Below are 13532 nucleotides of genomic sequence, written 5' to 3' on the forward strand. Positions count from 1 at the left end.
TATGGTGATTCTGATAGAATTATCTCATGAATATATATCCATGAATTATCCATATACATAGAATACCAGTTATCAGTATATCACATTTAAAAAAATATTTTATCCGTAAAGAAATTCAAATTTCATGGGCGGATCCATGTGGGTGGGAGGGAGGGAATGCGGTGATGCATACTCACTAGATTACGACAGAGAAAAAATATTAAACATTTTTTAACATACTTTTAGGAATAAAATACCTTTTTTAGTGATTTATTCTTCTTCCTATCGTCGTGGGTGGTAACAATTCTGTGCAAAAAAATCAAGCGAAAAATAAAGCACCAGAGAAGCAAATTTCTGTGATGCGTGCTGATCTGTTTAACGACGAAGAGAGAGCAGCATTGACGCTACACATTCATCATGATTGATGCAGTGAGTTTCTTTCAATCAGCATGCAATCGGGAGATCGTCGAAGACAATGAATAAATACGATTCACTGAAGCTGAAGCAAAGGACTCCAGTTCAAACTTCAGTCAAGTATTTCTCCCAGCCCCAACGTGTAATTCATTGCAAGGTTTTGATAAATTGTAAATTATGACAGTAAGATCATAATTCGTGTGTTGTTTAATGGAGGAAAAATTTCAATCATACTAAAAATAAAAGTAATTTAAGTGAATAAAGATCCAACGACACCAATAAAATCTATATACTTTTTACATATTTTCAGTTTTTAAACAAATCTCTGCCCACCATTTTACACGGCACGATTGTGCGTTTGATAATCTGTTCACAAATTTCATGGAACGTACATGTATATATTTATTTATTTTATTTTCTTACATAATTTGCACTTTTATTGCTCATAATTTTATTACAATTATTTAACTAGTTAGAAACAATTTATAGTGAAATGTAAGCTTTAAAAATATATTTGATTGGTTGTTTGATTGAATATAACAAAGACAGCAGCCAGGTGGGATGGTACAAGTGAATAACCAGTTACTGAGGTATTCGAAACGTTCAAGAAAACAAATCCTTTCTCGATGCCGATGTTTAGATTGCTCTTTGTATCTGTCGTCAGTTTTCGCATTTAAATTGAAATACTTTTTAGCTTAGACATTTTTAATTTTAGTTGCTGTATAAAACTTTATAATGAAACATTAAAAAATTTAATACGCTCACAATTTTCAGAAGGATGAAAATTTTGCATATACGTGTAACGCGTTTCAATTCTATTTTCATAACGCTCAGCAACGCCTCTTCTGCATTTAACGAACACATCTTTACACTTATGCATTTACATAGGCACTCAAGCATATAACCGGCAGAACAAAAATTTCCTCCTAGTAAATGTTGACTCAACTACTGCCGTGTGGTTGAACGAAGCGTGATGTACAAAAAAAATCGAGTGACGATCAAACTAATTTTACCAAAATATTAAGATGGCATTTAATTTAAACACAATGCCAGACTACTGACGTTTATAAATTCGCACTGATGTGTCAAAAACGTTTAATTGATCTTTTATTAAACCACGTGACAACATAACATTTATTTTTGTTAAAGATAGAAGAATTTCTGTCATTTAAAAAACCCCAAACATTAATTATATCAAAACTTTAGCTCCGTGAAATAAAATGAATTCTAAGCATATTCAAGCACATTCATAGCCGCTTTGACCAGTCTCTAACAATTTCAACCAAGGCTCACATTATTAACTAGTTAAGTATGATAGATTTAATTTAACTGAAACAAACAGGTCCAACTTCAAAACCAAATTTTTGTCCAGACCTGGAGTAATCGGTCGGTTTGAAATCAACAATGGGTATTTGCTGAAGCCTGTGGCTCCTGATAGTGAAAACTGTTGATCCAGTTGAACCATTCTGCAAAGGAATAGTTAATATATTATACCTGTAAATTTTGACGGATTTTCACAAGTGATACATTTTTGAAAGGAGAATTATAAAAAATGATGAATAAATGATGAATAAATAAATACCTTGCATCCATCGACGACGGCACTGTCTCTCATTTTATCGGTTTTGATGATCGAATCATCAGCGCCGATGAATGAGATAGCTTTGTTTTTGTTCTTGGCTTCCTCACTGTACCAGGCAATGGAGTTTTTGCACAAATATGTAAACTGCTGGGATGATTTCTCGTGCAGCAACCGCAAAAACTGAAGTTGAGCATCGTTCTCAACATACTTGATCTTTGAACAAGAAAAAATTATAAATTCATCATGAAAACTCTTTTCATAAAAGTAAAAAAATACTGAAATAACTAAAAAATTAAAATTAAACATTCAATTAAATCGTACCATGAAACCATTTTCAAGGTGACTGAACCTTCCGGACGAAACTTCACTCCATGATTTTCTGCGCACCTTCATTAGAGAAAACATTGAATATGTTATCCACAATTTAAGGCAATAAAGTCAACGTTTTAAAATCGCAGTTACTAAGTTTAAAAAGTTAAAAACAAAAAATTGAGAGAATCTTCTAACTGATGAAGTATCTTTATCAGGGTGGAGGCAAGTTTGAACTTCACTTCCCGAGAAGTCACACCAGACTCTGATGGCGTCTGAAATGACTCCTTGATTTGGATCTATCCAATACCAGCCTGTTGTTATATTCAAAAATATATTAAAAATTGAAGTGAACGAACATACTTCAAGACAGCAATAAACAAATTAAAATATGAAAAAAACTGACCGCTCTGGAGAGTTGGGAATTCAAGATGGATGTCTCTGCAAGTAAGAGCTGGTGCTTCCTTGCTACCAATCGGTGCTAAAATTGTCGACATTTCTTTTTTTAGATTATCTAACTCACCGAAGATTTTCTCAACAACCTTCTCATGGTTGTTTTCACTTATAATTTTCTGGATCCATGTGTTTCTCGGTTTATCGGCGTGCATATCTTTACTTCTGACCGACCTTTTGCTTCTTCTGTTAACAAGTTCCTCCTCGTTGAATTTGGCTCCGGGTCTTCCCGGTGGACCCTTTCAAAATTTTATAAACAACTTTGAGGCATAGTTAAACAGATCAAATGAGTGCAATGACTGACTGCGTAGAATGAAAAATACGAGAATCAGTCTTAAGTGTGAAATTCTTACAGGGGGACCAGGCACGCCGGGAGATCCAGGCTGACCTTTGTGACCCTTCAATCCGCGACTTCCTTCTGGTCCCTGAAAAAAAATTGTTTCAATTAATGAACAACAAAGATCGTTCCATATAAATAATTTGTTTGAATTTTAAAAGTTTAACTAAACGGTCACAAAAACTAACTGGAGATCCTGCTGAACCTTCTGGTCCTGGAAGTCCTCGTGGTCCTTCTGGTCCCTGGCAATAATTTTCAAAAGTAGGTTCACATTTCGTCACTCATTTTAAAACGTAGAATGTGTTAAGTCTATCAAAATAAAAGCCATCGGGATCATATAGAAGACAGAATTGTTGGTTATTTCGATTGAATGGTACCAAATAGGAGCAATCGAGGAATAAGTCAGTACTAACAGCGTATCCTCTATCTCCTGGCGGTCCCTGAACTCCCATTTTACCACGTTCACCTTTCAATCCTTGCTCGCCTGTCAGACCAACTTGTCCAGGATCACCTCTGCTACCCTACAAAATTCAACAACATAAAATTAAGCAAAAATCTTTGAAAGCAAACTTTCTATGAAATGTTAAAAAACCGTTAACTAAAATTAATTGTGAATGAAACAGTAAAACATAGACGTAAAAAATTAATTAAATGGTCTTATCCATGACAAATTGCACAATGAACACAACACAAAATAATTGCGTTATTTGTCAAGAGTTACATAAAGAATTGTTATTAAAAAATTGTGAAGCACTAAAAAAAATTAAGATGGCACGACAAGGCACCAGATTTTTGAAAAATAACATTTGAAAGATTTGAATAAAATCAAAATAGTTTAATCAAATGCTATAAAGAGAAATAAAAAGATTAAAATTGAATTAACAGACTACCTTCTCAGCCTTTGGTCCAGCCTCTCCTTTGGGACCAGCGGGACCAGCAGGACCCTGAATGAATTAAAACAGTAATATGAAGCCATTGACGCTAGGAAGGTGGGACTCAATAGAAAGATGTCACCATTCAATAGAATGATGTCACCCCTAAGTAGAAAGATGGTACTCAGTACTTAGTTGAAGGACAATACTCAACAGAAGAATGAAAGAAGAAGAAACGAGAAGATGTTGCAACTCAAACAAAATTGGAGTAACAAATTTTGTAAATGTTTGTTTGGTAAGTAAAAATTCAAAAACTAACAGCAGCTCCTCTCTTTCCATTTGGTCCAGGGGCTCCAACAGGTCCGACATCGCCCTGTAAAGTTGTTCAAAAAACTTCAAATTCAACTCAAATTCTACTAACATACTCTGAAACAATATCCAATACAAAATGAAGAAAAATCACTTTTAATTATTAGGATTATAATTTTAACAATCAGTAGTTTACTACTTGAAAATTATTGAGTGATGAAAGAGATTTCAAATAGAACGAATAACTTACAGATTTTCCCGGAGCTCCACGAGGTCCCCTCAACCCAGTTCTTCCTGGAGCGCCCTGAATTTAATAAATTCCAAATGCACACATTGCTTGTAATAATTTTTACAATCTTTATGATAATTTGTTTTCCTTATACTTGCTAAAAAAAAATTAAAAAAAATATTTTTAACAATGATGCGAATACAAACAGTTTGTCCGTATGGGCCTCTTTCTCCTTGTGGTCCAAAAATGCCTCTTTCACCTTTGATTCCAGCGGGACCAGGCTCTCCTGGAGGCCCTGGAGGTCCAATGCGACCCTGCACACAGAAAAAAACAAAAAATAAAAACTCGTTACAACTTCAAATATATCTGTTCAATAATTTTATTAAGAAAGAAGTAATTGGGCGCATCATTTGATATTAGAGAAACTGCATAGTTTATATAACAAAATAATTTGTAAAAAAATAAAAAAGACAAACCTGCTTTCCTGGATTACCAACGTGACCCAATTCTCCCTGTGGTCCTTGGGGCCCCTAGTTCGTTTTTCATATTTTAGTGTATGAGTAAAAAAATAACTTAATTTAAAAAAAAGCAAAAACTGAGAAAAATAAATTTAAAAGTTACTTCTCTTCCAAGGTCTCCAATCTTTCCTTCTTTTCCTCTGGGACCAGCTTCACCCTGTGTTTAACACGACATAATGAGTCAAAACGGCATAATGAGTTAACAACGAATCCTTAACAGTCAATTTTGAAACAATAATTCAACATGTCATACTTTCGCTCCTGGAGTTCCTGGAGTGCCTGGATTGCCTTGAAATCCTATGTTTCCCTAGCAACAAATTTCATTTAATGAATTTCATTACAATAAACACCATAAATGTTTTAAAAGTTATTGTATTGTGATATTCAATTTTCACTCAACTACTACAAAATAACAATTTGGCTATTTATTTGAAAAACAATTTAATAATTTTATAAAACTTACAGCAAATCCCTTTGGTCCAGTAGGTCCAACTTTTCCGGGACTTCCAGCATTTCCTGGAGCTCCATGATTTCCCATGGCACCTTTGGTTCCTGCCGCACCTGGAGAGCCCTAAAGACGTGAAAAGCGTGAAAATAGTTTATTTTTAAAACAATTTAATGATCCGAAATAAAAAAAATACTATGATCTTTTGTCAAAAAAGTTAATCAAATTACAACTAGATAATAATCAGCTTGGCTGAATCAATACTATAGGACCTTAACAAGTCGTTCAAGCAGTTAAATACAACTCAGCAACAAATCATTTTGGTTAGAAAAAAGGCATAGCACACTAACTGGTTTTCCAGCTTTTCCAGGTGGACCTGTGGGCCCATCAACACCATTTTCTCCCTTGGCTCCTTGTCTTCCTTCAGCACCCAGGGATCCTGTTGGTCCTCTTCCACCCTTTTCATTAAATTTTATTAAATTTAAACCAGTTCTAATAACTAAAATTTAATAATGAAAAAATCTATCGAATGAAATTCATTAGGATATGTTTAGTCTCGTGAACGTTACCGCGATGGCAAACAATGCCGATGAACCTTAAATATTACATCTAAATTTTTTGAAATAAATTTATTTATCCTGCTATTTAACCTGCAAGTAGCAATGATAGTAAACTACTATTTTTATATCCTAACTCTTAGTAACTTGGAAGTGAAGATGTGAGATGAGATGGTATGAAATGTGATAAAACAAAACATTAAAAAAAATGAAATGAAACAAAATTATATGGAATGAACTGAGACAAAATGAGATGAGATAAAATGATAAAAACGGATTAAAAAAAAGAAGAAATAGAATGGAACGAATTGAGATGAGATGCAGCAACTCACAGGCAGTCCAGTCTCTCCTGGGGGACCAGCGGGCCCTGCAGGTCCTTGTGGGCCCTACAAGTATTATTATGTTTTTAAAATTATAAACCTTATTATAAGCAACAGCAACACATCATTGCAGTAATTGAAACAAATCATAATCTTGATCAATGAAATGAGTAATGAAGAAAATAATTGCCTACCTTGAGGCCAGTGTCTCCTATCTCTCCCTTGACCCCAGCAGCTCCAGGCAATCCTGGTTTTCCAGGATTTCCAATGGCACCCGGAAGTCCGCGTGATCCTTCAGGTCCCTGGGCAGATTTAATTTATGATGATTTCACTGACCGAATTGGGTCACCAGCTTTAGTGCTTAATATTAAATCATAGAGCAAATCTGAAAAAAGCTGGCTTGATTTTTGCATATGATGCCAGCCAAAACTAAAACGTGGTGTCTCTTTATCAATGCTATTAATAAAACTCATAAATCTTTATTTCAAAAATATAAAATATTAAATTGTTGTCTTAATGTATCTTTCAACAAAACATATTGCATGCAAGCCTAAAATGCGGTAGCGCAGCTAACCAACACCAAAATAACGGGAAAAAAGATGTTTGAAGAACCTGAGCACCGGGCAGACCTTGAAATCCCTTCTCTCCCGGCTCGCCAGCTGGACCCTGCAGTCGAATATAGAAATTATGAGTTTCAGAATGAAATTATGAACAACGAAAACATTCAGATGACAAATTTGATTCTTCTCTTTATAAACGTAGACCAAAAATTTGTGAAAACGAGAAACTGACCATTGACCCCGCCTGTCCTGGAGCTCCTGCGTTTCCATGAGGTCCAGGTGATCCCTAACAAATTTTATGACAATTAAGTATGTTCAACAAACGACAGATGATTTTATTTACCTTTCTACGTTAAAAAACTTAAATTAACTTCACAAAATACAAGTGTTGAAAGAATTATTCGAAACTCACAACTTCTCCAGGAATTCCTTTACTTCCCTTTTCTCCTTGCATACCCATGTCGCCCTGTCAAGTACCAATTTGTTGTGTAGGAATAAACTGCATTTAACTATCCCACAATAATCATCTTTTAAATTATCAAGTCGGTCAATAGATATCAAGCGCTAAAATCAGCTTTAAAGTTTTATTATTATAATAGATGTCTGAATGCAACACAAGAAAATAAATAAATGGAAAAATAGTTGTGAGCAAACCTTCTCTCCATCATCTCCTGGAAGTCCAACGGAACCAGGCAGCCCAACATCACCCTACAAACAAACAGCATTCAATGTAAGCTTTCATAAAATACAACCTTGTAACATTCTATTTTTATAATTTAACAACAATTTTTATGTAATAAATACTATGTATATGACAAAACAAAATTATCGCATGTCACAAAATGAAGCTTAAAATCTTTAAATTTATTTTAAAAAGGCCTCGAAGACGTCGACTAACTGTTTTTCCTCTTTCTCCTTGTTCGCCTTCAGCACCAGCCGGACCGACGATACCCTGATGAACAATTTAGAGGAATCAAATACAAGTAAGTATAGGATCAAATTTATAGCAAAAATATTATTGTCAGTATTTTCAGGTGTTATTCTTATCCACTGAAAAACAAGATTTTCTGAATGAAAACCTAATAAGATGAAAACAACATTTTCAAAAAATTATAAAAAAATCCTAGTAAGTTCCGTGTTAAATGAAACTTTTGATTATCATATTGCAAACTAAGTGTAGTTGATAGCCTACATTGTTACCTTATGATTGAATGTGATTTTGAGGCTTTAAATTAAAACTCAAATTTATAGACCATTAGAAAACATTCATTGATAAAATATGACAAAAACCATAACTTATTTGCAATGACTCTGAACATTAATAAAAAAATAGCGATTCGTTACTGGACAATACAGAACAATGTAGTGGAAGGATAAAACAAATCAATGGGGAAAATAATCTAACCTGAGCTCCTTTGGGTCCAGGAAGCCCGTGAGGTCCTGCAGCTCCTGGTCGGCCCTGGATGAAGTTCATGTCACCAGTTAGTTAGTTGGTTGGTCAGTTAGTTAGTTGGTTGGTTACCAGTTAGTTAGTTGGGATGCAATTGAGGTTTCAATACGAATATGATTGAAATGATAATGTATTAGTTGAACAGGAGAAAGCTGAGAGATGAAGGGTATGTGATGTAACATTTAAAATTAGATGGCTTGTTTGTTTGTTTAAAATTTGTTTTGTATTAGTTGTAAATAATAATAATAATGATAACATTACTACTATTACTACCAATAATAATAATAATAACAAAAACAATGGCAATAAAAATAAGCACAAAGCATCCTCACAACGACCTAAACTTCTCGCAAAACAATTGCATAACAAGCCTTAACAAACATTCATTCTTATCAACCAGCAGCAGCAGCAACAATGCCTGCCACCGTCGTAACTTTCATCAACTACTCACAGGCGAACCAGCTGCTCCGATGGCTCCTGGATTGCCAGATCCTCCTTTTGGACCCTGCGTAGTAGTTCAATAAAGTATGAACTCCATCATCATTTATCATTGAGAACATTAGATTCATTTCTATACTTATTGAAACAAAAGCTAAGGAGGAATGTAACTGAAAAAAGGTGTGAACTTACAGGACTTCCAGGCAATCCAGAAGGACCAGGATCACCACGAGCTCCATCAGCACCCTGTATCCAATTGCAACAAATTTATTAGTCAATCATTATAATTCAAAGTTGCAAAGACTTTGTGAACATTAAACATAACTTCTAGCACATAACGTTCAAGAAGGAGATAATTTTTTTTCAACTTACAGCTGGACCAGGTAAACCCGCCTCTCCTGGATGCCCTCTTGGACCCGTGGGTCCCAATGGACCAGATGGTCCCTGCACACCTGGAGAGCCCTAGATTTTAATTCAAAATAAGATTTTAATATTAATTTTAATTCAAAATATAAAATCTACCAATGAGATAAATCAGAAATGTACTATAGAAAGAAAGAATAAATAAACAATGAAACTGAAATAAGCAAAATTGTGAAACATACAGCAGGTCCTTCTTTTCCTTGCTCTCCAGCTGGTCCCTTTTCTCCTGCCGGTCCCTAAAGAAAATTTTTGTTAACTAACGTTTCATAATGAATCGTTTTAACACGTACATATACATAGTGAAAAATGTTTGCGTAAGAAAATGAAAAAAACTTACGGGCACGCCAATTCCACCTCTCTCTCCTGGTCCTCCCTGAGGCCCTGAAGGTCCCTGAAAATAAGAATGATGATTGTTTTTGATCACTTTGGCTCCATTTGTGAAGTAAACGTTCAATTATTTTTAATAAGGTAATAGTTGAATGATGTTAGATGAGAATGGTCTACGACTTACTGGATTTCCTGGTTGTCCAACAGCTCCTGGAAGACCTGGTGCTCCTGGCAGACCCTGAAAATGTAGTAAAAAAAAATTTTTGTGTAAACGCTCAGTAAATAAAAATAAATTACACTTCCACAACACTAATTTAAATATTTAAACACTAATTTAAATATAACTCACAGCCTCTCCTCTTTCTCCTGGAAATCCTGAAAGACCATCTTTTCCTGGATTTCCCTGGAAAACAAAAAAATTATAATCAGCCTAGTCATAAATGATCCCATTTAACATTCAATCAAATCTGAATCATAACTTACTAACTTACTACTAAAGTCGCGACAGCAGACACAAAACACATGTAATAGCAAATATTCAGGAGTTCATTCTTTACTACTAATACATGCAAAAGTGCGTTCCTTACTCATGATTGCATCACCCATTCAAATATTCAATTCTTACTCACGATTGCACCAGGTGCTCCGATGTGACCGACGGGTCCTGGATTTCCTGGGAGACCAATTTCTCCACGAAGACCCACTGGTCCAATCGGTCCCAAGTCTCCTTTTGGTCCAGGGGCCCCCATAACACCCGGTCGGCCTGCTGGTCCATCTGGTCCCTGAGGTGTTTTTAATTATTAATCACTCATGTTATCCATTATTAATTAGATCATGGATTAAGTAGTTTATTCAAAGACTTTCACGTCTAAAATATGGTAACATAATAGATAAAAATTAGTTATTTCCAAAAAATACGAATTTCTAAAATGACCCACTTTAGCTCCCTGTGCACCTCTTGCTCCTGCTGGTCCCGGAGCTCCCTGAATATGAAAAAATATGCCAAACGCGATTTAGAATATATCTCAAGGTCGATAGAAAAAATTGCAACAACTTACAGCTGATCCCTTGCTTCCCGTCTTTCCTACTTTTCCATTCATGCCACGTTGCCCCTGTTTTATTCGGCAGTTAAAAGGTTTAACATAGTTGAAAATTTAAAAAAAAATTATTAAAAATTTCAATTTATATTCTGTGAATTAATTTAAGATAAGTAGCTGCAAAGGATAGTGATGTTATAGTGAGAAGTTATTTGACAAACCTTTTCTCCAGTTTGACCCGGGTAGCCAGGGAAGCCAACGTTACCGGCCAAACCCTGTTTATGAAATCGTCAAAAAATATTAAGACATTTAAATACATATAAAATAATCATATAATGTGATATATCTGAATGAAACAAATGAAATAAAATAGAAAATGTGAACCTTTTCTCCTCTTGGGCCAGGTGGACCAACATCGCCCCTTGCTCCTATCTCACCCTAGTTTGGGAAAAGCAAATTGAAGCAGTTTAATAAACACATTCTAATAAAATGATATTTAAAACAATATTCAGTACACATTACTTTTCATATTTTTAAAGCTGATACTTTCCTACATAGAAAATAATTTGCATAAAATAAAGAAGAGTTCTGATAAAAACAAACCTTGAGTCCAACGGGTCCCTCCTCTCCCCTCGGTCCTGAATCTCCCTTCTCTCCTTTATCACCCTGTAGACCAGCTTCACCTTTCAGTCCATCTAAACCTGGCTGACCCTATTCATTTCATATTTAAATTAAAATACTTTTGACAAAATATTCGACCATATTGAAACATTTTGCCACAACTAATTAGAAGGATACTTAAAAACTTTTCGTACGCTACAGCCAATAAATTCTAGCAAGTTTAAACAATGAATATCGTTCCATTCAATGAACAAATGTGTCCTAAAAGCAAAATTATCAAAGCATTTACATGTAAACTGATATAATTACGCATGTTCACTACAGCGTATTGGTATGACGATGGAAGTGTTGAAACGATAACAAACCATAGTAAAGTATTAACATCTACATTGAATTGAGTGGGGGAAGTGAAATTAAAATTTGAATAGACTTGTAAAAGTTACTTACTCTGTCTCCTGGTTCTCCCTGCTGTCCTCTCAATCCAGCTTCTCCCTGAATGCATGTCGTACAATTCATTATTTATGCATGTCGTACCATTCATGTTAGCTTAAATCAAAGAACACTACCTGAACGACAATAAATTGAAATAAGAACCTTAGCTCCTTGTGGTCCCTGCACTCCCATCTCACCAGGTGCTCCAATGCCACCCTGAAACATTTTCACACATTTAATGATCAGACAACAGATTTTGAATAATTTATTTGGAGGCAAAAATTATTACAACTTACAGCGTCTCCCTTCTCTCCTGGCTCACCGGCTTTTCCTTGAGGTCCCTTTATGAATTGAAGAAAATTACGATAACAAATTAGTTAATATAACTAAATTCAACGGTTTAAATAAAAACACAGCTGCCTGCATGAAGTTCCATGTTTGCCACATTTACTATTTATGCTATTGATTACTTTGCTTGCAATATCATACAACACACGAAACATACTTTATGCAAAAACTCTGCTTAATAATTTCAAGGCTTATACAATTTTCATGTTTGCTCAAACATTGTTCAACTACTGAATGTTGATTTGGAAATTATTAAGTGCAAACAAAGAACAACAATAAAGTAATACACAACTCTGCAAATTTTTTGACCATGCATTAATGCAGTTTATTTTATGACGGACAACAGAAGCATTTAATTTCATAAAATGACGACAGCTCACCAAAGCACCTTCTTGACCAGGCAAACCAGGTAGTCCATTCTTTCCTGGACTTCCAGACACTCCTGGCGGTCCGATCGGTCCCGGAGCTCCAGGGGATCCCTAGATAGTGGAACATGAAATATAACAACTTGAAGTACATTGAAGCTTAATGAGTAGGAGGAGTAAAGTGTGAGATAATGGAAGGGGTAATCTTACGGGCTGTCCTGGCTGTCCAACTGCTCCAGGTCTTCCATAATCTCCTACATTACCCTGTTTAACAAAAAATGTGGAAGGTCATATACAAATTATTACAATTTAATAACATAAATTACATGAGTGTGAACAAATTTCACAATCATGACGAAAATTTTTTTGAAAAAATCATTTGCTTAACTCCACGAACACTCAACAGAATGTAAAATAATTAAAAACATTCATGAAACTTACAATGTTTCCCTTTGGACCAGGAGCTCCATCGTTACCTGGCAGACCCTTTAAAAATTTTATTAACTCATTCAATACATATCAATACATTTTACATAATTAAAATTTAGCCATTCAATTTGATATTTAAAATTAAAAACATTCAAAATAAATGAATTTAAAGTTTGTAATTGACATATAAGATATACTCACAACTGGTCCGGCTGGTCCAACTTGGCCTCTTGGACCATCAAATCCTCGAATACCCTGATGAATGCCACAACATTTCGTGCGTTATAGAGGACATAAATGCAAATTTGACAGAATATAACATTTTTATTTCTTCCAAGCATGAACAGATAAAAAGAATAAAATTTATTAATTAATCGTCATACATTTCAAATAGCTAAAAAATGATTTAATTGGGAAACTGCAAAAATGAACAAACGACGGTTGATACGAATGAAAAGAATATGTTACTTACAGGCTCACCTTCCAATCCAGATGGGCCTGGAGGGCCGGGCTCTCCCTGGAAATTTTTAAATATTTAAAAACTCAAACTTTTTGCAAAATTTTGAAAAACATTAAAAATATTATTAAAAAAAACTAATTTGTAGGGAAAAGATGATCGATGTGAAGAATGGACTACAGACAGACAGAGAACAACAATCAACTGACCTGATCGCCTTCAAGTCCATGATCACCTTGTGGCCCCGGTTGACCTGCCTCACCCTGTAATCATTTATTTATAATGCTTTTCAAATATCTGACATTTTTGATTGATTGAATA

At 34.8% G+C, this 13532-nt stretch overlaps 1 protein-coding gene across 1 annotated transcript; it reads right to left on the minus strand.

Moving 5' to 3' along the window:
• Positions 1-1475: 1475 nt before the first annotated feature.
• HELRODRAFT_109453 (hypothetical protein) lies at positions 1476-10957 on the minus strand. Its single transcript, XM_009013674.1, has 29 exons — positions 10944-10957; positions 10781-10834; positions 10581-10634; positions 10461-10505; positions 10152-10304; positions 9872-9925; positions 9707-9760; positions 9533-9586; positions 9378-9431; positions 9145-9234; positions 6519-6626; positions 6337-6390; positions 5798-5905; positions 5466-5573; positions 5256-5309; positions 5106-5159; positions 4961-5014; positions 4691-4798; positions 4506-4559; positions 4266-4319; positions 3965-4018; positions 3488-3595; positions 3263-3316; positions 3091-3162; positions 2691-2976; positions 2483-2598; positions 2297-2362; positions 1976-2188; positions 1476-1859 (listed from the first exon to the last, which is right to left on the minus strand). The coding sequence occupies exons 3-29, from the start codon at positions 10620-10622 to the stop codon at positions 1719-1721; spliced, it is 2412 nt and encodes an 803-aa protein (XP_009011922.1). The 5' UTR covers positions 10623-10634; positions 10781-10834; positions 10944-10957; the 3' UTR covers positions 1476-1718.
• Positions 10958-13532: the final 2575 nt, after the last annotated feature.

The sequence above is a fragment of the Helobdella robusta genome (assembly GCF_000326865.2).
Source record: "Helobdella robusta unplaced genomic scaffold HELROscaffold_12, whole genome shotgun sequence".
Classification (NCBI taxonomy): Eukaryota; Metazoa; Annelida; class Clitellata; order Rhynchobdellida; family Glossiphoniidae; genus Helobdella; species Helobdella robusta.

Bases quoted from the DNA above. Each gene is read 5' to 3' on its own strand.
- HELRODRAFT_109453 (XM_009013674.1), bottom strand. From the start codon at position 10,622: ATGAATGGAAAAGTAGGAAAGACGGGAAGCAAGGGATCAGCT. The intron at 5,906-6,336 runs GTGAGTTGCTGC...TTTAATGAAAAG, and splicing joins CAGGAGAGACTGGACTGCCT to GGTGGAAGAGGACCAACAGG. The intron at 4,799-4,960 runs GTTTGTCTTTTT...TTCTGTGTGCAG, and splicing joins TTGGTAATCCAGGAAAGCAG to GGTCGCATTGGACCTCCAGG.